Source organism: Daldinia caldariorum (genome assembly GCF_022478825.1).
Source record: "Daldinia caldariorum strain CBS 122874 unplaced genomic scaffold F4812scaffold_30, whole genome shotgun sequence".
Taxonomy (NCBI): Eukaryota; Fungi; Ascomycota; class Sordariomycetes; order Xylariales; family Hypoxylaceae; genus Daldinia; species Daldinia caldariorum.
The window spans coordinates 98,598-120,881 of NW_025953066.1; the positions used below are offsets into that span (position 1 = coordinate 98,598).

The 22,284-nt window shown below is 49.4% G+C and overlaps 9 protein-coding genes across 9 annotated transcripts; 3 read left to right on the forward strand and 6 right to left on the reverse strand.

Moving 5' to 3' along the window:
• The first annotated feature begins 842 nt into the window (after positions 1 to 842).
• On the forward strand, positions 843 to 3,104 carry F4812DRAFT_285838 (Di-copper centre-containing protein). The gene is made up of 7 exons (XM_047931081.1): positions 843 to 1,687; positions 1,737 to 1,832; positions 1,890 to 1,950; positions 2,005 to 2,100; positions 2,157 to 2,550; positions 2,603 to 2,721; positions 2,779 to 3,104. The coding sequence occupies exons 1-7, from the start codon at positions 1,482 to 1,484 to the stop codon at positions 2,932 to 2,934; spliced, it is 1,128 nt and encodes a 375-aa protein (XP_047785460.1). The 5' UTR covers positions 843 to 1,481; the 3' UTR covers positions 2,935 to 3,104.
• On the reverse strand, positions 2,809 to 5,486 carry F4812DRAFT_285831 (D-lactate dehydrogenase mitochondrial precursor). The gene is made up of 5 exons (XM_047931080.1): positions 5,036 to 5,486; positions 3,697 to 4,968; positions 3,554 to 3,648; positions 3,427 to 3,507; positions 2,809 to 3,367 (listed from the first exon to the last, which is right to left on the reverse strand). Exons 1-5 carry the CDS (start codon positions 5,298 to 5,300, stop codon positions 3,275 to 3,277), a joined length of 1,806 nt encoding a protein of 601 aa, XP_047785461.1. The 5' UTR covers positions 5,301 to 5,486; the 3' UTR covers positions 2,809 to 3,274.
• Positions 5,487 to 5,638: 152 nt separating this feature from the next.
• On the reverse strand, positions 5,639 to 8,015 carry F4812DRAFT_447800 (P-loop containing nucleoside triphosphate hydrolase protein). Its single transcript, XM_047935795.1, has one exon. The coding sequence runs from the start codon at positions 7,942 to 7,944 to the stop codon at positions 5,878 to 5,880; it is 2,067 nt and encodes a 688-aa protein (XP_047785462.1). The 5' UTR covers positions 7,945 to 8,015; the 3' UTR covers positions 5,639 to 5,877.
• Positions 8,016 to 9,031: 1,016 nt separating this feature from the next.
• On the forward strand, positions 9,032 to 10,390 carry F4812DRAFT_285862 (GroES-like protein). Its single transcript, XM_047931082.1, has 2 exons — positions 9,032 to 9,131; positions 9,184 to 10,390. Exons 1-2 carry the CDS (start codon positions 9,111 to 9,113, stop codon positions 10,240 to 10,242), a joined length of 1,080 nt encoding a protein of 359 aa, XP_047785463.1. The 5' UTR covers positions 9,032 to 9,110; the 3' UTR covers positions 10,243 to 10,390.
• Positions 10,391 to 11,052: 662 nt separating this feature from the next.
• F4812DRAFT_464002 (glycoside hydrolase family 2 protein) lies at positions 11,053 to 13,682 on the reverse strand (the record flags this gene model as incomplete). Its single annotated transcript, XM_047938294.1, has 2 exons — positions 11,053 to 13,104; positions 13,170 to 13,682. The coding sequence occupies 2 exons, from the start codon at positions 13,680 to 13,682 to the stop codon at positions 11,053 to 11,055; spliced, it is 2,565 nt and encodes an 854-aa protein (XP_047785464.1).
• Positions 13,683 to 14,682: 1,000 nt separating this feature from the next.
• Positions 14,683 to 16,837, reverse strand: F4812DRAFT_447808 (P-loop containing nucleoside triphosphate hydrolase protein). Its single transcript, XM_047935796.1, has 4 exons — positions 16,473 to 16,837; positions 16,342 to 16,406; positions 16,087 to 16,216; positions 14,683 to 16,026 (listed from the first exon to the last, which is right to left on the reverse strand). The coding sequence occupies exons 1-4, from the start codon at positions 16,533 to 16,535 to the stop codon at positions 15,304 to 15,306; spliced, it is 981 nt and encodes a 326-aa protein (XP_047785465.1). The 5' UTR covers positions 16,536 to 16,837; the 3' UTR covers positions 14,683 to 15,303.
• Positions 16,838 to 16,994: 157 nt separating this feature from the next.
• Positions 16,995 to 18,320, forward strand: F4812DRAFT_285919 (3-hydroxyacyl-CoA dehydrogenase). Its single transcript, XM_047931083.1, has 3 exons — positions 16,995 to 17,271; positions 17,349 to 17,607; positions 17,662 to 18,320. Exons 1-3 carry the CDS (start codon positions 17,234 to 17,236, stop codon positions 18,154 to 18,156), a joined length of 792 nt encoding a protein of 263 aa, XP_047785466.1. The 5' UTR covers positions 16,995 to 17,233; the 3' UTR covers positions 18,157 to 18,320.
• On the reverse strand, positions 18,321 to 20,264 carry F4812DRAFT_285942 (uncharacterized protein). The gene is made up of 4 exons (XM_047931084.1): positions 19,998 to 20,264; positions 19,640 to 19,783; positions 19,128 to 19,579; positions 18,321 to 19,039 (listed from the first exon to the last, which is right to left on the reverse strand). Exons 1-4 carry the CDS (start codon positions 20,050 to 20,052, stop codon positions 18,485 to 18,487), a joined length of 1,206 nt encoding a protein of 401 aa, XP_047785467.1. The 5' UTR covers positions 20,053 to 20,264; the 3' UTR covers positions 18,321 to 18,484.
• F4812DRAFT_447817 (D-isomer specific 2-hydroxyacid dehydrogenase) lies at positions 19,871 to 21,818 on the reverse strand. The gene is made up of 2 exons (XM_047935797.1): positions 21,430 to 21,818; positions 19,871 to 21,363 (listed from the first exon to the last, which is right to left on the reverse strand). The coding sequence occupies exons 1-2, from the start codon at positions 21,617 to 21,619 to the stop codon at positions 20,477 to 20,479; spliced, it is 1,077 nt and encodes a 358-aa protein (XP_047785468.1). The 5' UTR covers positions 21,620 to 21,818; the 3' UTR covers positions 19,871 to 20,476.
• Positions 21,819 to 22,284: the final 466 nt, after the last annotated feature.

The following is a 22,284-nucleotide window of genomic DNA, read 5'->3' on the forward strand; positions in this document are numbered from 1 at the left end:
ACGAGAAGAAATGAGAGTCAAATTCATGAGTCCGACTGACCACGTCATCCCCAGATTCATACTCCCTCGTTTATCTTCATTTATATCCCCTGCTATCAAGGGCCGAGTTAAGAACACGGCATTTGGCATTTGGCATGTAAGAGAAGTCTACCTAGTGGCAATCAGACAATGTCCTTTTTTTACAAAGTATCGGATAGTGTGATGATCCGGCGTTCCATGTTACGTTGCCCTTGGATAGACACTCCTCGCCAATAGAACTGAAGATAATTATAGCGTATATTTCCATTTGCAGTCAATATCCAGCCACGGCAGCTGAACTACCACCCTGCCTGCCTGTTGCTCGCCCTCAATTTATGCCCATTATCCGCTGAGCAAATCTCACATGCCAAAATCTCCTTACGTACCTCCCAGAACATCGTCTTGAGCACGCAAAGCAAGGATACCAAACCCAGTTGAAAATGTCCTCGAGTCCCGGGTAAGCGGCATAGCCAAAACAAACAACTTCGCTACCGCCAGCGCGCGCAGGAGACGCAAGTGCCGTTGCAAATGCCTTGTCCTAATTATTACCTAGATATATACCTATACACCCGGAGCCACGCATCCACGCGCCAACCTCGCAAAAACGGATAACACGCGTTCCGCCAAGCTGGCTCCCTCAGCGCTGGCGTGACCTACCTAGGTTACGTACAGGTACCTAGGTGATCTACCTTACCCTTCATACACCCCGGACCCCGGTTCCAACACGTTGGATAAATGTCGCCAATAGCGCCGTCCCGCACCCGGCCCGCGTATCTGCGTATCGTTCCCTTTTAGGTATCCAGAGCGGTCAGAGAGCCAGACACAGAAAAGGGGGTAGAACATAGAACGTGCCTTTTCTCGTCGTGGCAATCACGCTCGCCGGCAGAAATCAAGTGACCACACAATCAAGCGGCTCGGCAAGGAGCATCTGGAGCCAATTGGCGAGCGGTATTCCGCCACCCCCTATTTAGCCCTTTGGGTAAGTCGTCTTTGCTTGGTTGTGTGCGGCACTTTTGTCGACTACCCTTTCCCATCGCTAAAAAGGCCACATGATCGGCGCCCCCCTGGCCAATGGCATCCCGTCCGCATTTAATGTGACATGCACGACTCGCATAGAAGAAAAAAAAATAATAAAAAAAGAGGAAAAACAATAAAAAAATTGCCTCGTCGTATATTGCGCTCTTAGGTAACGTTTTAACCTTGCTTCCTCGTGCTCAACCTCCCGGGTTGGTAGCCTCTGAGTCGCTTCCATGCCGGGACAGGGGTTCCCCATATTTTGCCATTCTGCCATACTCGCAGCCTGGGACGGTCTTGGCGTATAGGGGGTGGAGGATTACAACACAATGTTGTTGCTCTCTTCCGGGTTGACGAGGATGGAGGATATAGATAGGCATGCGCATTTCTTCTCTTTGCCCCTTCGAGAATAGGGAATCAAGGAAGCAGTTATCGTTGCGACTGTTGCAATGGGGTTCCTCAAGAAGCTGCTGACGTTCGCTCTCGCGGGTGCGTCCCTCCGGGGGCTCGCGGTTGGCGTCGACTTCCCTCAGGCGGATATCGATTCGGGCAAAGCCTTGAAGGAGATCAGTCAGACGGCCTTGAATACCGCTCTGGCTCGACTCGATGGCAGTTCGAAGTGTACGAAGGAAAATGTCAGGAGGCGCAAGGAATGGTACGTGTGATATTCTCGACTCTGCCATGTGGATCTAACCCATGGATAGGAGAACCATCCCAAGAGAAGAACGAAAGGCGTACGTCAAAGCCGTCGAGTGTTTGATGGAACAGCCCAATGTGTACGAAAACGTGACTGGTCCGAAGTAAGTTCTAAACCCAACACCGACTCGGGGCGGCTTGACCCTAATAACCCTTACTAGGTCGATGTTCGACAGCTTCGGCGTTTTGCACTACAGAGTGACACCGTACGTTCACAACTCTGTAAGTCAACTATATTAGCGTCCTTTCTTAACATGTATCTGATACGATGTATAGGCATACTTCCTCCTCTTTCACAGACTCTATGTCTGGACCTTCGAGGAGAAATTGAGGACCATGTGCGGCTACACCGGCGCATTCCCTTACTGGGAAGTAAGTCATCTTCTTCCGGCCGAGCTTCACGCGATAGATCTAACTTTGATATATAGTGGGGCCTTGACGCCGGCGGCGTCGAAAAATCGCCCCTGTTCGACGGCTCCGAGACGTCTCTGGGATCGAACGGAGCTAAGGTCAACGGGTCCAACACTTTCTTCCCCGGTGGCTCGGGAGGCGGTTGTGTGACGCACGGGCCGTTTGCCAACTACACCGTCAACTTCGGGCCTAACACCGCTAGGAACCCGCTGGCGTACAACCCGCGGTGTCTAAAGCGGGATCTAAACACTCAGATATGCGCCCAGTGGGCTTCTCTTAAAAATACCACCGAGACGATCCTCGAGAGCCCCGATATCGCCCTGTTCCAGGCCAACTTGCAAGGCGATTTCCGCTGGCCCGCGGCCCGGAAGTGGGGATTCGCCGTGCACGGTGGTGGCCACTTCACAATCGGTAAGCCTCGAATTTCTAACGGAGACGCGCGCTTTGGCTGACATGTATCTAGCTGGTGACCCGGGCGGGGACTTCTACTTCTCACCTCTAGAGCCCGCCTTCTACCAACACCATGGACAGATTGATCGCATGTACTTCATCTGGCAAAATCTCGACTGGAAGAATCGACAGGTGAGTTGCCCCACTAAACACATTGTTTTTGGGTACTGACGGAAACGTATAATATAGACCATGGCCGGGACTATCACTATGATGAACATGCCTGCAAGTCGTAACGGAACACTGGATGACATCCTTGACATCAATCCAGTTGGCGGAACCTACAATTACCGCCAATTGCTCGACACCGTAGGCGGTTCGCCTTTCTGCTTCGTGTATGAGTGATGAAGCCGTACCTCGGATCGAGATTCTGATACAGAAATTGGCGTTAAGGGATAGCGATGGTTTGAAGTGGTGGTTGTGCTCGGGGGGTATTAAGATGAAGATGCCACATCGCATTAAAAATAATAGAGTGTGAAAATAAAATACCCTTAAAACCTGATGAACTAAGTTATCTCCTACATAGCCGCACTTGCACAATATTTCGACTAAATGAAGGGTCGAGTACACACAAAATTGTAAATCGGTATTCGTAGGTAAGGTAGGCAATGTGCCAGTGATATAGATAGGAGGTATATACGGAGTAATTGTGTCTTCTATACAAGGTGCTAACAAAATAGTAGCATCACCATTCGGGGATCTCACCGGGCTTGGGCTTCTGTATTCGGATAACCTTGTCGGCATTGAGCAGACCAAGAGGGTCAAGCGCTTGCTTAATCTATATAGCAAATAATTAGTATTTTGTAGTAGGTGGACGGGTAGGTGATATAGGCTCACCTTTCTCATAGTATCGACAGTGCTCTCGCCTAGCTCCTGTGGTAGGTAATCTCTCTTAACCAAACCAACGCCGTGTTCACCCTATATCTGTTAGCTCTGATATTAGGATGGCGCCTGAGAAACTCACTGTCACGGTTCCCTCTAACTCAACGGCTCGCTTGACCATACGGTGCACTAGCTCCTCAGCAGCATGTCTCTGCTCAGGATTTGAAAGTAGAATGACTGACACATTTGTTAGAATGCTCCGACTGCTGAACTCGGGTTACTTACTATGGAAGTTTCCATCGCCGACATGTCCAACAATGGTGCCGTACATGCCGCTCTTCTTCATGTCGTCCTTAGTCTCTTCAATAAGGAGTGGTAATCGGCTCATGGGAACGGCAACGTCTCCAGTCCACACCTTCTCGCCGGGCTTGGCAACGGCCATGGTGCTCCACAACGCCTCCTTACGTGCGCTCCACAGCTCGGCTTTTTCGGCCTCGGAGCGGGCAAACTCAAAGCTCTTGCTACCCGCTATCCTAGCCATCTCTTGTACAATCTGGATCTGCTCCTTGACGCCGCGCTCGGTACCGGAGAACTTGAAAAACAAGGTAGGGACCTCTTTCCATTGCTTAGATGTCGTACCAGCTTGGTTGATACATTTCATCTGCTCCTCATCGAGGATTTCGACTGCGGCGACGGGGACACCCTGCCCGACAACCTTCGCAACACAGTCGGCGGCTTGGCGGATTGTACCGAAGCCGCAAACTGCGACACTTGTGCTAATAGGCTTTGTGGTAAGTTTGAGAGTTGCTTCAGTAACAAGACCGAGGGTGCCTTCACTTCCGATAAAGAGCTTCGTTAAATCATAGCCTGCAGAGCTCTTTCTTGGCCGCTGGCGAGTCTTAATTATGGTACCATCAGCAAGGACGACGGTCAGTGAGAGAACCCATTCCCGCATGGTACCATATCGGTACGAATTCGTGCCGCTGCATCCTGTGCCGATCATACCACCAATCTGAGCACCTGGGCCTGGATCGGGGGGGAAGAAGAGGTTATCTTTAGCTAGCTCCTCGTTTAGGAGCTCCCAGCCAACAGCCGGTTGAACAACGACGTCCAGATCTTCCTTGTGTAAGGAAATGATCTTATCCATCCTCCGGAAATCCACGCAGATACCTCCTCTCGTCGGCGTAAAGTGACCTTCTAAGCTGGTGCCACCGCTGTAGCCTACCACTGGTATCCGTCGTGAGTGGCAGATCTTCATAATCTTGCTCACTTCTTCTGTCGAGCTTGGGTAAACTACCATGAACGGCTTCTCTGTCTCCTTGCTACGGTAGCTCGACCAGTCCGAGTTGGCGTGCGTTTCGAGGTCAGACTCCACGGTGCTGACATTCTCCTTACCGACGATAGCGGCAAAGTCGGCCCACGCAGCTTCGAGGTTTGCTTTGTCGTTCTTATATTTCGGGTCGCGCGTTCGAGCTAAAGGAAGAGTTGAGGTCGGGTCCACGTCGCGGGGGGCCAAGGTTCCTAGGAAATAAGAACCTCCAGCAGAAGCGAGAATGACTAGCCATTTACTAGTATAAGCTTTAATGTGTTTTATAAAGGTCTATGAGGTTAGGGTAATTCTCACCAAAAGTCGTGGCCCAACGTCTTGTTCCGGCCGATTCTTGCTGTTGCTTCGCAAACTTTTCTCTCTCTGCTTTCTCGCGCGCGATACGTGAGCTTATACTCTCGAGCATCTGGCCCTGGAAGCTAGATCCATGGTCCCTCTTCTCGGTAGCATACGATCGCGTACGGTGTAAATATGCGACGTATGGCGATGCTGTCCGGAGGGGTCTGGGAACGCCGAGGCACCGAAGCCCGGCGTGGCTTGATCGACATACAAGTCGCGACATATTCGATTTCAGTATGTCTTGAACCTATAATGATGATGACCACCTCATCTTATGACATGCCAGGGCTTCAGATATAATTTGTACCTCCGACAGTCAAGACCGATTCGTATATAACTCGTATGTCGGAAGACGGGAAGGATTTAGGAGGGAAGATGGTGATTCGGGCGACTTGCGAGGGTACCTGGGAGGTAGGTAAAGAATGAACCTGAGATAGCCGCTAACTATCACCTATAAAAACAAAGTGGAGCACGGTATCGGAGCCCCACCCCACGTTGCTCAAATTCCGAGCCTTCGTCATTCGGCAACTCTATGAGGTGAGCATCAATTGGCCAATAATTGATCTGATATTAGGTACTATGCCATCCTATGTCACATGATAACATATACTTACCTATACTTCTTAAATCCAATGATTCTTCTTCTATAACATACCTACCTAGGTACCTACGACGTATGCGCCTTACTCAGGAAAGTTCCAAATTTAAGGTGGGTTTATATTAGGCACCTCGCCTGCTAGCTTAGCATACAACTCCCTATATAGGTACAAGCTTGAAGCTTCGAACAACATCAACACATCTCAGTCTCCTATCCCGTCCCACTCGCCATCGTCCTGCCCCTGGGTATCATTCACTACTTCTTGCGTCTTCCTCTTCTTACTTCCAGCAATTGCACCCCGCCTATTATTCTCCTTGCGCCTCTCCCACGCGCTTCGCGTTGTTATCTTAGCAGCTTTAGCGCCCCTTCGAGATTCAACACCGTGCTTCTTCAGCTTCTTCTTTTCCTCCTTTCCAACCTTAGGTAACGAATCAATCAGCCACTTGGGAACGCTCTCCTCACTACTCTTTCCGGCCTGTTTTTCGCTCAGCGCGATAACATTCGCGATACTCTTAAGGTAGGGGACATCTTCGGTGGTGTAAAATGTCACAGCAACACCACCCTCGTGACCAGCTCGTCCGGTTCGACCCACGCGGTGGACGTAGGCTGCTGCAGACGTTGGGACATCGTAGTTAATCACACCGTTGACACCGCGGAAATCGATACCCCTCATGAGCAGATCCGTTGTGATTAGCACCCATATCTCGCCAGCCCGGAATCGAGCAACGATATTAGAACGTGCCGTGTCTGATAAGGACGAGTGGAGAGCCGCAATACGAGCCGAGCCTCCGGCTTCTGCAGGTATATCAAACTTCAACTCGTCATGCAGCGCTGAAGCACGCTCTATCGTTTGTGTGAATACTAGGAAGGGGAGCCGCATCTGCGGCATCGAATCGTCCGAAGATTTAGGGTGTAAAAGTTGACGGAGCGCAAAGAGTTTGCCCTGCTCGGTAGCGGTGTAGATGAGTTTGTGATTAATGCTTGGGACTGCCGTATCTTTTAATCCAACAACAAGACGAATGAGGGGGATCTCAGGAGACTCCCGAGACTTCAGTTGTTCCAAGATGAGCCCCTCAATACTAGACCCCATAGTCGCAGACCAACATGTCAGTCTTAGCGATTCGCTAGTACAAGCAGACCAGATCCCCAGAGTCTGTTCGCGGAAGAGAGGATCAAGAAGGACATCTGCTTCGTCTAATATCAACGACTTGACTGTTGGTAATGTCCTTGATTTCAGATAGTTCCGTAAAAGTAACGGCGTTGTCACCAGTATATCTGTTTTCGTTATTGTCGCCTTTTTCTGTTCACCCTCACCCTCACTCTCACCCTCCGAATCATCACCAGCACTATCTGCCTCGTCCTCACTCTCGGCGGCAGACTCCTCGTCAACAGCTGCTTGGCCTTCCGTAGGTATTTGCATACCCTTCTTCATCCCCACGATCTTGACTCCTGTGCCTTGCGCTAGTTTTCTACCCTCATTGACAATCTGATGAGCGAGCTCCCGCGTAGGCGCAACAACCACCACTTCCAATAGACGCTCTTTCAGGGATGTCTCGCCTGCCCTCCTGCGTAAGACGCTGTTAATGGCCGGGATTAAAAAGGCAAGAGTCTTGCCGCTGCCGGTCGGCGCAACCGCCACGAAATCAATACCATTTTCGGTTTTGAAATTTAACTCTTCGGCAGCAGAATTGGATATAGCTCTATCCGGCTGCAACAAAAGAGGTAAACTGCCCAATTGGACTTCGGTGGGTATTCTATATCCTTGCTTTGCGAGATTCTCTCCAAGCCTATGGGAAATGTTGTACGCGGATCGCAATTCCGAAAACGACGTCATCGGCTGCGGGAATAGCTGCTTCTTACTATCCTTCGCTTTCGGCTTCGCTTCTTCCTTCTTTTTGGACTTCTTCACCTTTTTCTTCTTCTTTTCCTCGTGGGAGGAAAGTAGCGTAAACTTCAAACGATGCGACCGTAGAACTTGTCGGACTTCTTCGTCATCAAGCACAGGGGCTGGCGCATCTTCCTTCGGGGCCGTCTTAGCCTCGGGTTCAGGGCTTGGCTTTTTAGCTGCTCGAGGCGCAAAAAAGTTGATTTCATCGAGGTCATCGTCGGCTTCTAGCGTCGAAGCAGCCTCCTCGTTCCTCTTACGCTTCACGCCTCGAGTGGGGTCATTGAAGAGCTGGGGAGTTGAAGGTTTCGCAATAGGTTTTGGGATTGTTAATTGACTGGCAGACTTCTTTGTCCCTCGGGACAGGATCTTTAAGATATCCATCGTTTGCGACACCTGCTCTCAGACCACTTGTAAAGGTGAGAATTGTTGGATAGTTGATTTTTCGGAAGCTTTTGGGCGGTGTAGAGAAATTCCTGGGCGGTGAATTTCTGCCGGACAAAAATAAAATAAAAAATAAAAACTAAAAAAACTCGGTGCTCAATATCCCAACCCCGCTACCCCACTGTCCCACTGTCCCACTGTCCCGCAAAAATGGGTTATTACCTTAGCTGCTTAGGTATCTAGCTACCTACCTACCTATGCGCCTAACCAAAAGCTCTCTTTTTTCTCCTTCATCCATCATTCGTTCACTTTTATCCGTTATCATTCCACCACCAACGTCACGTTAGTATATCCCGATCGCTAGCATCAAGTTGATAGATAATAAGCCAGGCAGGTAGATTTGTAATTAATTTATCATCTCTTATTAACTTAGTAGTTGTTGCTACCGAACTTCGCGGCTTGACGGCGTACCTCACGACATCAGTATCTGTCTCTTTGCTTCTCGTTCTGCGGCACCTCCCAGCATAGACGAATTCCTAGCCCCAGATCTTCTACGACATGAATGAGCTAGCGCAGACGCCGCCATCTCCCTGATTGGCCCGGGTAAATCGTTGGTTAAACACAAACGTGATTCTAGCCCGAGGGGAAAAGCAGCTTGCAAGCATTACATAGTACACAGCGATTTTTTCAATGTCAAAGCTCCATCACAGAACCACAAACTGGGGGGTCGACCGGGGATCAATCCCCCACTAAGCTTCGACCTGGTGGACGGGTTGCGGGCGTCATTACGACATTCGATGTCCTATGAATTACTCTATGAATTACTATCAGATAACCCAACATGCTATGCCGACTGTTGCCCCCCTCCCCGCTATCGTGGATGCTGGAGCTCTCACAAGATGATTTTTACCTTAGCAGAGCTTAGCTCTCCGAGTACGGTGAAAGCAAAGGAGGAGAGTAAATTTTTTTTTTCTTCTCATTTCTTTGCATTCATGCTGTTGTGGTGATATTTATATATCTTCCCTCATAATCTTAATCTTTACTTTTCACTGCTGAAATTCACATTACTATTTCTTTGGTATATTGAAGTCAATTACCTTTATCTCAACTCATTCATCTTCCTGATACCATTCCTCAAAGCTGCTTGAATTTACTGACTTGCCATTATGGATCCCAAATCCGGAAGCGTATGTACCTCCCTTAACCCATCATTGGATATCCCTCTAATAACCGCTTTAGAATCTTTCTTTCATCCTCAACAAACCCCATGATGTCCAATTCGCAGATAAACCCGTCCCGTCCCTACATAGTCCCTATGATGTCCTTGTTACTATAAATTATACCGGAATCTGTGGTTCTGATGTCCACTATTGGGAGCACGGCGCCATTGGCCACTTTGTCGTCAAAGACCCCATGGTTTTGGGCCACGAGTCCTCCGGTACCGTCACCCAAGTTGGCTCCGAGGTGAAGTCGTTGAAGGCGGGTGATCGTATTGCTATAGAACCCGGCTACCCTTGCCGACGATGCCGGTATTGCCTGGGCGGCAGATACAACCTCTGCCCCGAGATGCGTTTCGCTGCAACTCCTCCTTACGACGGGACGCTGACGGGTTTCTGGGTCGCCCCGGCCGATTTCTGTTACAAGCTACCTGACAACGTCTCTCTACAAGAAGGTGCTCTGATAGAGCCTCTCGCCGTAGCCGTTCACATCGTCCGGCAAGCAGTCGTAACCCCGGGCCAATCGGTCATCGTCATGGGCGCCGGTCCCGTCGGTCTCCTCTGCGCCGCGGTAGCCCGGGCATTCGGAGCGACCAAAGTAGTCTCGGTCGACATCGTCGAATCGAAGCTCGCCTTCGCCAAGTCCTTCTACTCGACGCACACGTACCTCAGCCAGCGGGTGTCGGCGGAGCAAAACGCCGCGAACATCCGGAAGGAGGCGGACCTCCCCGACGGCGCGGACGTGGTCATCGACGCGAGCGGCGCCGAGCCGAGCATCCAGACGAGCCTGCACGCGGTGCGCGTGGGCGGCACCTACGTCCAGGGTGGCATGGGCAAGTCGGACATCACGTTTCCCATCATGGCCATGTGCATCAAGGAGGTGACCGCCAAGGGCAGCTTCCGCTACGGGTGCGGCGACTACAGCCTCGCCATCGAGCTCGTCGCCACCGGCAAGGTGGACGTCAAGAGGCTCATCAGCGCCGTCGTCCCCTTCAAGGAGGCCGAGGACGCCTTCAAGAAGGTCAAGCAGGGCGAGGTCATCAAGATCCTCATCGCCGGCCCTAACGAGAAGCTCGAGTAGGCCGCCGCCGCCGCTGCTGCTGCTGCTAAGGCTTAGAGAGGTTCTGACGAAAAAAAAAAAAGTGTTTTCGGTGGTTTTCTCGGTGTTGGTTAGATGGAGGGGGGGATGGGAGGCGCGGTGTGATGATGCGAATGATAGTTGCGTTTCTAATTTGTAGTTTGTAGTTAAGAGGTACCTATCTAATCTTAGGTAGATAGATAGGTTAGGTACGTTTGAGGTAGTGCCGGTGGGATTCTTTAATACTTGATAGGAGTGGAATTTCAAAAGCGATTACCTACCTCCTTACATACCTCTTGATGCATCTACGCTATCGCTCACGCAGCTTCATCTCGGTCGTGTCGTATTCACACGCCTGTACGCCTCATAGGATTGGTAGTAGAACCAAGGCCAGTTACATACCCATGAACTTTCTAAGGAAAAGTCTTTGCCCTAAATGTACATCACCTTGGCGCTTCTATTTCGCAAGTCATCCGCGTTACCCTGCTCGATGCACCATAGACGGGATACAATGGGGGACGCTGATATGATCTATGATTTCACAATTAGCCGGGTAGGCGGTTGCAAAATAGTCTCCAGATGCGAATCCGAATCTTACAACGTCTAACCAATTCTTTATATTCTGACTAGGACCCTTTTGCCACAGGTACATCCAAATTCGTAGAAAAAGATCATGTGCGGCTAGGTCTATGGTAATGCGTCAACTTATGTAACGAGTGTATCTCATTTACGTCTGTTCGTTCCAAACAACATCATAGGCTTCTATTAACTTGGATTAGGTACATTAGGTAGATACATGTTAGCTTGGTGTATCTAAATCATACCCAAGTATCTAGTCGTAATAACAGTATCCTTCTTCGCACCGCGCACCTTGATACTCACCACCTCTCCAGGCACTATATCGATGAGGTTATCCTCAAACCTGACATCGTCATCCTCGCTCTCGACCGCGACACCCTTGACAGGGACCTCGGCAGAAACATGCACGGCGGTGAAATCATCGCTCAGCTCGGCGCGTAGCTGTGTCGGTTTGGCAAGGTGTAGATACTTGAGAGGCTCCGGCCAGTTGACATAGCGCGCAAGTTGCGTGCCATCATCGCGGCTTACTAGGTACGCAGCGACGATAGTGCGCGAAGCATCGATGCCCTCGCACTTCTTCGGCTCTGGCACGTTGAAAGCAACTATCTCGGTAGATTGGTTCTTGGGGAGGACGAGAGGTCCCTTGTTAATAGTTTCGCTATAAGTTTCCTGCCCCGTTTCAACATCCCAAGCTTTTACCACGCAGTCTACTGTTAGGTCCTCGAGAGTCAGATTGCTGCCCCATATCTCAATCTCTATTTTCGTATTGATGTCCACGCGTGTGTATTTATTGCGCGGGTATTTGTGTTCACGCCGTGTCATGCCAACCGATAACGGCGCCATCTCGCGTTTGACAGTGAAGTAAGCATGCTTAGGTCGAAGATAATAATCGCAGATAGCCCAGCTGGTGACCGGCCAGCAGTCGTTGATTTGCCATACAAGTGCGCCAGCGCAATACTCGCGCCCTGGACCTTTCCACTGTCGTTTCCAGAGTCGGTAAGCTGACGCCAGACACTCAGCCTGCATCAACTGTGTGCTATAAACGAACTGCTCCAGCGGGTCTGGGGCATACCGCATATTTTCAACTAGATACAACGCGATACGTCGTTCGTGCCCTTCTGCTTTGTTGTGGAAGTCTATTGTAGACGATTGAGGATACCGATCAGGATCGTCTTTACCTAGAGGGAGAAAAGCGTCGATCGTCTTGACCGATGGGAATGCCTCCATGCCAAACTCAGACACAAAGCGTCCAACTAGCTTGTCGAAGTTTTGATACTTCTCTTGCGTGCCGTGCCAGACATTCCACTGGTGGATATCACCTACAGTGGGATCACGCGTGTCAATCCCTCCCCAGGGGCTTCCGGGATGGTAGTATACAGAAGGAGCTAGTTCCCGGCATGCATCGGGAAGAATCTTCTCGTAGATATACCGGGCGGGAAAGTCGGTCTTCAGCCAACTTTCTGCATCCTTGTTATCCTGATCCCATGTAAGGTTGACGCTCTCTGCGTACTGGTAGTCTTCGTTATTACCAGCGTAAATCACAATACTCGGATGATGTCTTAACAGCTTAATATTCTCTTCCGCCTCGCGTTTGATCGAGTCTCGAAGGCTTGGCCAGGCAGGGTAGTTGCCGCAGCCAAACATGAAGTCCTGCCATACGAGAATACCGAGTTCGTCGCATGCGTCGTAGAAGGCCTGTTCTTCGTAGATACCCCCTCCCCATACTCGAATCATGAATTGGTTGCCATCTGCCACCAACTTGACCCACTCGTAGTATCTCTCTTTGCTGATCCGCGGGATGAAATTATCCGCCGGGATCCAGTCACTACCGCCGCAAAAAATAGGAATTCCATTAATTTCAAAGAAAAATGACGTGCCGGGCTCTCCCTTGAGTGGTCTCTGGACGAGCTCTGCTTTCCGTAGACCGATTTTCTTCGACACGCTGTCTATGATCTTGCCGTCTTCGTCTAGTGTGGCTGTGACTGTATATAGAGGTTGCTTGCCATATCGTACCGGATACCATAACTTCGGATTGTCAATAGTGAATGTAGCGCTTCCACCGGATGCTACCGCCTGGCCCACGATAGGTAGACCATTAAAGGAGATATCAAACCAAACCTGTGAGGCTTTGCCTTCTGTAGAAGCGTGTGTTGTAACAGTAGCAAATTTGAGAGATTTATCAACATCGATATCGACCCACAGATCAGCGATGCGCGATTCGTAGACCTCTAGATTGATCGGTCTCCAGGGGCCGCAAGTTAGCAACGCCGGACCCCAATCCCAGCCCTACCAAAATTAGTTTTGTCAGATTATGGTTTATCTTCCCTTGGGCCATTCAGGTTTAAACTTACCCAGTGATATTGCGACTTCCGCACGGCCAGCCTTGAGTTGTCGCCGTTCCAACATCCCCATTTGTGATCAGGATATTTCTCAACCAACTTCCAGCCTCTCAGGTAGGCGCTATCAAATGTGAGAACGAGCTCGTTCTCTCCATCGTCCTCCTTCAAGTGCTCTGTAACGTCGACGCGTTCGGGGATGAACATATTCTCAGTCTCGAGAATGGTCTTTCCGTTAAGCACCACAGTCGCAAAGGTATCCAATCCATCAAATGCCAGGATAGCTTTCGCAGAGCCTTCCACTGTGGGAGATATAAACTTGGTCCTATAGACCCAGACTGTTTCGCCGACCCATTGTACGTCGAGCTCATTCTTTCCGATATAAGGATCGGGTATAAGCTTGTGAGCAAGCAAATCGAGGTGCACGTTGGTAGGGAATTGAGATACAGGTAGATACTTGCTGCTCTCCTTGTCGGCCTGCTTGAACTCCCAATTCTTGTCGATTGGGATCACAGTGCGGGACGCCATCTCGCGGGGTTGTGGCTTGGAAGAAAGAGGAGATGGAACATTACAGGAGGAAGTAGAGGATGAGGGCAAGCGTATATTTATATTAAGACGAGCCTTGCTTAGATCGGAAATTCTAGAATCGGCCTGGCCTAGCAGTACTTTTGAATCCTGAGAATGCTCCATAGAAACAGATGAGCAGAGATAGGCTTAAGCGGCACGAAACGATCGGAAGCAAAGATGGAACTATAATAGCAAAGATAAAGGAAAACCCAAAGAGGAAAACCCAACGTAAATTCTTGCAGCTTATTGGAGCGCAACTAGACGAGCCACTATCGACGATGTTGACTTTTACAGCATTTCTTGCAATGCAATGCAAAATTCTGAAGTGTACGGAGGTAGAAGAGTTCAATAATAGCTGAAAGATGGGATGCCACTTGCTAGAATATTTACCTACAAACACTGCTTGCTTCCTGCCTAGGTATCTCCAAGTTGCTACGCAATACAAAGAGCTCTGAGCAATAATCGAAGTAGATCTGGCCAATGCTGAGGAGATGGTTCCAATCGGTAATGCAAGCGGCGAGCCGCGGCTGTCACATCACTAGCCGCTCTAACCGTTGGGAGTACCTATGTGCAGTATAGTATGTATGTGCATGACTTCATGCAGGAACTTGCAGTTGGAGAGGGAGGCATGATTTGCAGCTTCGTTCAAGTTAAGAATGTGTTCATGTAAGTGTAATGCAAAAGAATCGAGAAAGAACATTTGGGAGCAGAGGAGCCATCAGTTATTAGACCCCACCTTTTCAACCCGCCGACAAGATCCACGCTCCATATCGCGTATCGCGGAGTGTACTACTCCGCTAACCCGATTAGTCTAAGTCCCATGCCAGAGGCGGGTCCTCTTCGGAGAAAAGCCCCGGGGCCGGTACTTGATTAGAGCTGTCTCGTTATTAGGTACCTAGGTACCTACCTCCTAGGCACCTAAAATACCTGTGTGTTATATGTCTCGGACAATTTGTTCGACTCTTTTTATAACCCCGAATCCCTGGAGGACATCGATAATTGTTGGCACTAAGTATCTAGGTACCTAGCTACCTATTTTCCAACGCTAGAAAAAATACCTATATATCCAGAAGCTAGATATCGGTGATTTAGTGGAGGTCGTTTCGCCGAGGTGCAAGGGCGGAAGGCTCTCCGCCGAAAAGGACGGAGCCTCACCTCCCACGCCGATTATTGGCATCGTGGCATTGCTTCCCGGTAAACTTAGGTAGGTACCTAAGGTAAATACTATGGATCTTATAAGGTATCCATTTGTCTACCTAACCTTAGGTATATATCTGGTATGGTATATCCATGCGAGATATATCAGCAGCATACAGCAAAGAGAAATCTCATATATTATTCTATTAGGTCTTCAGAATCATCCCCAGGACAGGACCACACTCCTAACGCCGGAATAGCCGAAAACGAAAACCCAAAGCGAGCACGCTTGCGAATAAAAGAACTAAGGTATCATCATCATCATCATCGTAGTGTCACCAGGTCAAGCCCCTCCCATCTAGCCCATATCCCTTTCGTCGTGATTACAGCCCTCTCTCAAGCTCGTCCATCCTCTCCGTCTTCCATGATTTCTCGCCATGTATCATTAGCAACAATTCCCCCTGCCTCGCCCGCGACTCAGAGTAAACACCTCCTCCCACTCGCGCATACCCCAGTTCTGCGCGCGGTTCTTGCCTTTGCGTCTGCGCCTCATGCCGCCGAGCCCGACCTCGTCCGCCGTCATGGAGCTCTTGATGCTGCCGCCGTCGCTGCCCCCGGCGTTCCACATGCCTCCGTCCCCGTACTGAATCCCGCTCATCGGGTCGTCCGGGTCGATCTCTCCGAGCTCGATCTTGGTCAAGATCATGCGTGCCAGCCGTGCGAACACCTCGTCTACGCCCTCGCCCGAGAACGCTGATACCTCCACCGCGACGGGCACGCTGACGCTGCTAGCCCATCGTGACGCCTCCGTGGTCGACACCTCGCGGCCTTCGGGGGCTACCGTCGCTTTCATCTGCGTTCCGAGAGAAACACCTGCACTGGTTGTACCGACTGACGTACTATATAGCAGAGACGAGCTCGTACTTGACGGTGTGGGAGGCGGGAGACTCGTATCGATGAGAGTATCGTTTGCAAGGTCCAACTTATTCCCAGCAAGGATCATTGTTAAATTCGGCGAAGCAAGCGCTCGAGCATCGTTGAGAAATGGCTGTAAAGCTCTAAACGAGTTATGCGATGTGATGTCGTAACATAAAATAGCACCGGCGGCGCCTCGGTAGTATGATCTCGATACAGAGCGAAAGCGCTCAGTTCCTGCCGTATCCCATAGCTAGCGATAGTGTCTGTCAGCTTCAGTCGCTCCCCCTCCAATGAGAATAAATTGCAATACCTGTAGCTTTATGCGCTTCCTCCGCGGGCCGGTGCCGACCTTAATGATTTTGCTGGCGAATTCGACACCGATCGTTTGCGACGAGAGGACTCGCCATTCGTTCTTGACAAAGCGATGCAGGAGACATGATCTGTGGTGATTGCGGCGTTAGCGGGGAAATTATTGCCAAGACCTGTCTTTCTTCCTTTTGCTTCTATCAAGTTACGTTTCGGGATATCTTCTATAAACTTGGATCAAGAGCAATCGGCGACTCACTTTCCAGTTCCACTCGGACCCAGCAGGATAATCTTAGCAAGGTAATCATACATGCTCCCGAGCTCCTACATCCCGTATTAGCCATCGCCTCGGTTTACCTGCCTCCCGGGCTAAGGTTCGTCGCCGCATACCTGGTCGCCGGCCGTCCCAGTGGTCTCCGTGCTAGCGGCCGATGAGCGCCTCGGACGCGTCATCTTGATTCCGATTCGTCGTGCAATTAGGTATCGGAAAACAGGTCAAAAAAACTTAGTTCAGGAATAAGAAGTTCGGATGGTTGATAGGGGAAAAAAAAAAGAAAAAAAAAAGAAAAGGTGCTGAAATGTGACTATCGGATACGGATACGTAGGTAGGAATTGGGTACAATCAAGGTTGTAGATTAGGTTCGCCTTGCGATACCGAACGATTATCAACTTGTCAACTAAAAACTAGGCTTAAAACAGTTCAAACCATGCCTGAAATGCGGTAGTTTCACATCTGCTTATCTGTGCTTGTGATCAGCAGTGACGAAACTGAGTGTAAGGTAGCAGATGTACATATGCAGGGATTACCTACCAGAGGGCACAGCGCAGATACGTAAGGTACTTAGGTACCTAAGGTACATGGATGATGGTGTAGCTGTCTAAAGTACGTACCTTAGTCAGCAATAAATCCCCCCTATCTCGATTCTCATTCAAGGCTCTCTGTTCTGGAATTTACCGAGGCTCATGAATCCTCCGTTTGTCTCACTGCCGCAACTTGCGCCGGCTGGATCCGGTTTACTCGGTTTATACCTAATTTCTAATTTACTTTCAGCCGTTCCATAAGGCAAACTCTATCATTTCTCCGTAATAAAAATATCAATTGACTTTTTATTAATACGGACCAATTACCATCGCATTTAGTCTCATTCAATATGAAGATTGAAGGCAGAACATTCGTAGTCTCCGGCGGGTATGCGATTAACATCTTTCCCGTAACTATATCCACAAGAAACTCGGAAAATCAAGCTGACTATCAGGTACGCATAGAGCCTCTGGCCTTGGACAGGCTTGCGTAGAGGAGATCTGTCGAAGCGGCGGTAACGCCACCGTCCTAGACTTAAATGAGGAGAACGGCAACGCGGTGGTTAATAAGCTTCCCAGCGGAACAGGGAAATTCTTCGTATGCGACGTGCTAGACACTGAGAGTATTGCGGCGGCTGTCAAAGGTACTGTCGAATGGGCGCAGAAGACGGGGAAGCCCTTAGGCGGTGTCATACCTGCTGCCGGCGTTGGTAACCCAACCACAGTAAGAAAAAGAGTCGTGAAGCCGCTGAAAACAAACAAGCTAACCATCTAGCAGATACTAGATCGTGACGGAAATGCCTTCAGCATGGAGAGTTTCGATTTTGTTGTAAATATCAACCTAAGAGGAACAATTGACTTGATACGGCAGTGTCTCGTCCACATCGCCAAGACCGAACCCGTAGGTCCCGACAAAGAACGAGGTGTGGTCATCATGGTAGCTTCGGTCGCGGCGTTTGACGGGCAGAAAGGCCAGGTTTCGTACGCGGCCAGTAAAGGTGCAGTTGCAGCCTTGACTCTACCTATGGCAAGGGACTTAGCACGCTATGGTATCCGTTGCGTAACTATCGCTCCAGGAGTATTCGAGTCACGAATGACGGCCGTGATGCCCAAAAAGTTATTCAAGGGTTTAGAAGCGGTCATGGAGTTCCCGAAACGTGCAGGACAACCCGAAGAGTTTGCCCAGTTGGCTCGGCACGTCATCGAGAATTCTATGTTAAATGGTACAGTAATCAGATTAGACGGGGGTTTAAGGATGCCAAGCAAGATCTAAAAGCGGTACAACAGCAATTATCACGATTAACCAGGGTGCAGGCATTGGGGAAGATTTCTTTTTACTTCTTTTAGTGTTTGTCCGATTGAAGGAAGCTGACAAGAAATAACTTGGTCGATTATGGCTTGACCAGAAAACAACGCGATAGCCTTTCCTATCTATCAGGAAATGAAATGATCTTATGATTCTTTACCAAGAATCCTTTTATAAAACATTCGATCGATCCGAAATGAATGGTTATTGACTGCGTACAAAAGCAACCTGACTTAGGACGATCTATACCCGAGGCCATATCTATTTAAGCTCGATGAGCAAGCTAATAGATGTGTTAATTTTTGCGGCGGTGAATAGGTGATCTCACTCGAGCATAGCGGGACCCAGGCGCTGTGACGGGGGATCGCTCCCGGTGGCGATTAGCATCACCATGTGGCCGAGCACCCGATCTCCAAGGAACTGGGGGCATGGCGTAAGTATTCCTCTCGGAACGATCCGCGGTCGGCTGGCTGAGTCTTGCCCCCAGGGCCATTCCTTCCAAAAAGGCACGAGAGGCCAGAGGATCCTGTGCGATCCAGTTGCTAGGTCCGTTAACACGGCCGAACAGATGTTGGACTTGACCCATCAGAAAATCCTGTTGGCTGTGAAGACTGAAGTTGTCGTTGTAGTTGTTCGATAGCCCGCTAGGTGGTTGATGGTGACTAACTCGATTTTCCCGCGAAATAGAACTTTGTCCGGTATAGTGATCGTTGCGTCGTCGTCCTTGGGAGCTCGTTCGATTCTCCGTCGGCGCCCAACCGACTCCAACGGATTTGGGCACCCCTCCGTAAATGCCTTGTTTAACGGCCTCCGTAAGAATTGCTGCGGGTTTGCATGCGGGATCATCACACTTGATCACATATTAATAACCATACAAACATGAAAGTGGTGATTATAATATCAGAAGGGAAATATTGGAGATTGTCGATATTACGTACCGGCAACTTGCGAACTTCGACGAGGGCCTTTGTGGAAACAGCCGCCTTCGCTTCCAAAGAAGTGTCATATATACCGAAATCGGTAACTATCTTCCCATTGAGATTAACAGCGCACTTATAATGACCATTACCATCATGCCACTCTGTGAACTTCGGATTGAATCGTCTTTTCTGGCATTCTTGGCTCAGCAGCATCGCAGGAGTGGCAGACTTTCCATCTACTGCAGGGAAAATTCCCGGATGTCTTAACTCGACACCCCTCAGGTTATCACTCCGATCCCGATGAAACCCAAATAACCCGCGAGGAAACACGGTTGCATGATGGCCAGTCAAGGTTTCGGAACTAGGGGGGGTGGGACGGCCCAACATGATCGCTTGGGTACGACTATTTTCCGTGTCGACAGGGTGGGTTGGTAGGCGCGGGAGTACCATAGAACCACCTCCAGGTGCAGCTTTCCATAACAGTTAGAACGTCGTTAAGTACCGAACTGGAGAAATATCGCGACACCTACTATTCTGAGCCGTGCCTTCAGGGGCAGTTGTGCCCTCCAATGAGAATCTGGGAACTTCTTGCTTGATATAGCAACTGCCCTCATTGCCGCTACCCGGTCCAGGCTGACCAGCGGGGTCACTGCTTTCAAGATCGACGACAAAACCTGCGTGTGTTAGTGAGGAATCAGATTCCCCATTGGAAGCTAAGGTCGGACCAGCTGTCTTAGCCGCGTCGGTGAGAAAGGCCTTGAAGCCAGCACTGAAGGGTGAATCTAGAATTGGTGAGCTCAAAGACCAAACCTCAACTCGAATAGATATTTCGAACGGAGTGGCTATATAAGGTATTTTTGGTAATAAAAAATGGTTTCTTACCTTTACCTGACGTCCCTTTATTAGGTACATGTACCTGGGACGCATTTCCATGTGCCTCCATGGTACCTTTCAAGTCCACACAACGTCAAGAAGTGACAATGCCTGGCCGAAGAGTGCACACGAAAATTGGTGGTATGGATACCTAAGTGATGATATGTGGTAGGGAAATGAAAGGGAAGCACGATTATTTAATAATGGGAAATGTTGTAAAACGCTTAGGAAACTAGGACGTATGAAGCGAAATCACTTTGGGAAGTTGCAACGCCGTAGTTCAAACAAGTAACAAGTACCTAAAACCGTAAGGCAGGTACTGTTAACATCAATCCGCAGCTACCTAGCCTGTCTCCAATCATTAGGTAGGTACCTAAGGTACCTGGTATCTCTTCTAACGCTATTGGCGTCCATGAAAAGGAGGATACTGCAACTTCCAGTTGTACTTTCCAGCTATAAACCACTTGATAGGCACCTAAGGTATGTACCTATGATTAGTACCCATTCTCACTAAAAAGTGCATCCAGTGGTTCTCCTTTCTTCCATCGGAGTATGTTTTGAACCTGCTGTCGATACCATTCTTCAATAACCTCCTCCTGCACATATCCCATGTGCGGTGTTAGCACCACCCGACTTCTACCTTCCTCTCCCCATCTTGTCGTCCTCCACTCGCTATCCGTTGGCAATGGCTCGACTCCGTACACATCAATACCAATGCCGCGTATCGGTCCCTTCTTAGCAACTTCAAGTAGGTCCTCTTCCACTACTATCGGCCCGCGTGAAGTGTTTATGAACAATGCTGATTTCTTCATCTTCCTGAGGTCATTTGCTGTTATGAGACCCCTCGATCGGTCCGACAGGACTAGTTGGACAGTAGCAACATCCGCCGAGGAGAACAATTCATCCCGACTCACTACTTTGAATGTCTTTTCTCCGTTTTCGTCCTCGACAGGTAGCCCAGCAGATTTTGCCTTCTCATCGGCAGCTTCTTGGGTCAAGTTAGTACTCCACGCCACAATTTTCATCCCGAAAGCTATGTGCATGATTTTCGAGATGGATACACCTAGTCTACCCAGCCCGATGCTGCCGTACACCTTCCCTGCTAAGCCAGTGGCGAAGGTTGTTTGCCAACCCCCGGATTTCATAACAGCATCGTCTTGTGGGATATTTCTTGCAAGTGCAAGGATTAAGGCAACACAATGCTGCGTCGTAGAGTCTGGACTGAGCCCCTTTCCACCAGTACCAGCCACGGGGATGCCACGCCGAGAACATGCCTGCACATCAAGAGATGCATTGCGAGGACCAGTCGTGAGGAGTAGTTTCAAATTTGGGAGCCGGTTAATAAGCTCTTCCGGGAATGGTGTCCGCTCTCTCATTGTCGCTGAAATTGTTAGTTAACCCAGATGCCTATCTTGCTTGTCCATACTGATTCTCGAGGAAGACCTACAAATGACCTCGAACGGCTCAAGACGCTTTACTAAAGCATCTTTGGCATCTTGAGGAGTATTAGGATGGTTGTAGGGAAGCAGGGTATCGGTGAATATCGTCACCTCATACTCGGAAGAGGGTAGGTCTTTGAACGGGTTCTCAGAGGCTTTTTGGTAGTCATCTAACACTGCAACTTTCAACGGAGCCATGATGAGATCAGGGAATCGAAGACTGACGGTAGTTACTATTGTCTTAATTTGATTTCACACGTATTTTCTTATTATCAGTTCTTTTTACTATCGAGGTGAGATTGAGTGAGTCTCCAAGCGGAGACAATCACGTCTTCGTCGGCCTTAATTGTTCTCCGCTTTAAGCCGAGTAAAGATGCCGAATAAAGTTGCCGAGTATACTTTGCTAGTACCTCCGACGATATCCGATCTCCGGCCTGTAGCAACGCGTTGTACTAATTCGAAAGTTCTTTAGACACATTTTCTATCCATTCTGATGGCCTCCCTCTGATCTATATATAGGTAAGCTGAGAGATTTATGCTCCCGAAAGAGGACGAGTTCTTTGATGATGTGGAAAATTTAGTGAAAAACAAGAAATATGACCCAAATGATTACCAGATATGCCCCAACTTGTTTTTCCCTGTTCAGTCTCCTGGCTAGGAGCAGTTCGGTGTCATGAAGCCGTAGGCTAGACAGCTGTGACCGGAGGACCGTGGCTAACATAAAGCAGGGCGTTATGATCTTTGACATGCCGCACGTGTGGTAAATAAGTCGTTCGGGATATTGCCCGAACTCGTTTAGGATGCCCGAGTTTACAAACGATATGTACCTAAGGACGCAACCAATGAAACATTTCTTCGTCGAC

Bases quoted from the DNA above. Each gene is read 5' to 3' on its own strand.
- F4812DRAFT_447817 (XM_047935797.1), bottom strand. From the start codon at position 21,619: ATGGCTCCGTTGAAAGTTGCAGTGTTAGATGACTACCAAAAAGCCTCT. The intron at 21,364-21,429 runs GTAGGTCTTCCT...TAACAATTTCAG, and splicing joins TGAGCCGTTCGAGGTCATTT to CGACAATGAGAGAGCGGACA.
- F4812DRAFT_285838 (XM_047931081.1), top strand. From the start codon at position 1,482: ATGGGGTTCCTCAAGAAGCTGCTGACGTTCGCTCTCGCGGGTGCGTCC. The intron at 1,951-2,004 runs GTAAGTCAACTA...TACGATGTATAG, and splicing joins CACCGTACGTTCACAACTCT to GCATACTTCCTCCTCTTTCA. The intron at 2,722-2,778 runs GTGAGTTGCCCC...CGTATAATATAG, and splicing joins TCGACTGGAAGAATCGACAG to ACCATGGCCGGGACTATCAC.
- F4812DRAFT_447808 (XM_047935796.1), bottom strand. From the start codon at position 16,535: ATGACGCGTCCGAGGCGCTCATCGGCCGCTAGCACGGAGACCACTGGG. The intron at 16,407-16,472 runs GTATGCGGCGAC...TACGGGATGTAG, and splicing joins CTGGGACGGCCGGCGACCAG to GAGCTCGGGAGCATGTATGA. The intron at 16,217-16,341 runs GTGAGTCGCCGA...CAATCACCACAG, and splicing joins GGTCCGAGTGGAACTGGAAA to ATCATGTCTCCTGCATCGCT.
- F4812DRAFT_285862 (XM_047931082.1), top strand. From the start codon at position 9,111: ATGGATCCCAAATCCGGAAGC. The intron at 9,132-9,183 runs GTATGTACCTCC...TAACCGCTTTAG, and splicing joins TGGATCCCAAATCCGGAAGC to AATCTTTCTTTCATCCTCAA.
- F4812DRAFT_285919 (XM_047931083.1), top strand. From the start codon at position 17,234: ATGAAGATTGAAGGCAGAACATTCGTAGTCTCCGGCGG. The intron at 17,272-17,348 runs GTATGCGATTAA...AGGTACGCATAG, and splicing joins ACATTCGTAGTCTCCGGCGG to AGCCTCTGGCCTTGGACAGG. The intron at 17,608-17,661 runs GTAAGAAAAAGA...ACCATCTAGCAG, and splicing joins GCGTTGGTAACCCAACCACA to ATACTAGATCGTGACGGAAA.
- F4812DRAFT_447800 (XM_047935795.1), bottom strand. From the start codon at position 7,944: ATGGATATCTTAAAGATCCTGTCCCGAGGGACAAAGAAGTCTGCCAGT.
- F4812DRAFT_285942 (XM_047931084.1), bottom strand. From the start codon at position 20,052: ATGGAGGCACATGGAAATGCGTCCCAGGTACATGTACCTAATAAAGGG. The intron at 19,784-19,997 runs GTAAAGGTAAGA...TAACACACGCAG, and splicing joins ACCTAATAAAGGGACGTCAG to GTTTTGTCGTCGATCTTGAA. The intron at 19,580-19,639 runs GTAGGTGTCGCG...TGTTATGGAAAG, and splicing joins TGAAGGCACGGCTCAGAATA to CTGCACCTGGAGGTGGTTCT.
- F4812DRAFT_285831 (XM_047931080.1), bottom strand. From the start codon at position 5,300: ATGTCGCGACTTGTATGTCGATCAAGCCACGCCGGGCTTCGGTGCCTC. The intron at 4,969-5,035 runs GTGAGAATTACC...GTAAATGGCTAG, and splicing joins ACGTTGGGCCACGACTTTTG to TCATTCTCGCTTCTGCTGGA. The intron at 3,508-3,553 runs GTGAGTTTCTCA...TAACAGATATAG, and splicing joins AGTTAGAGGGAACCGTGACA to GGTGAACACGGCGTTGGTTT.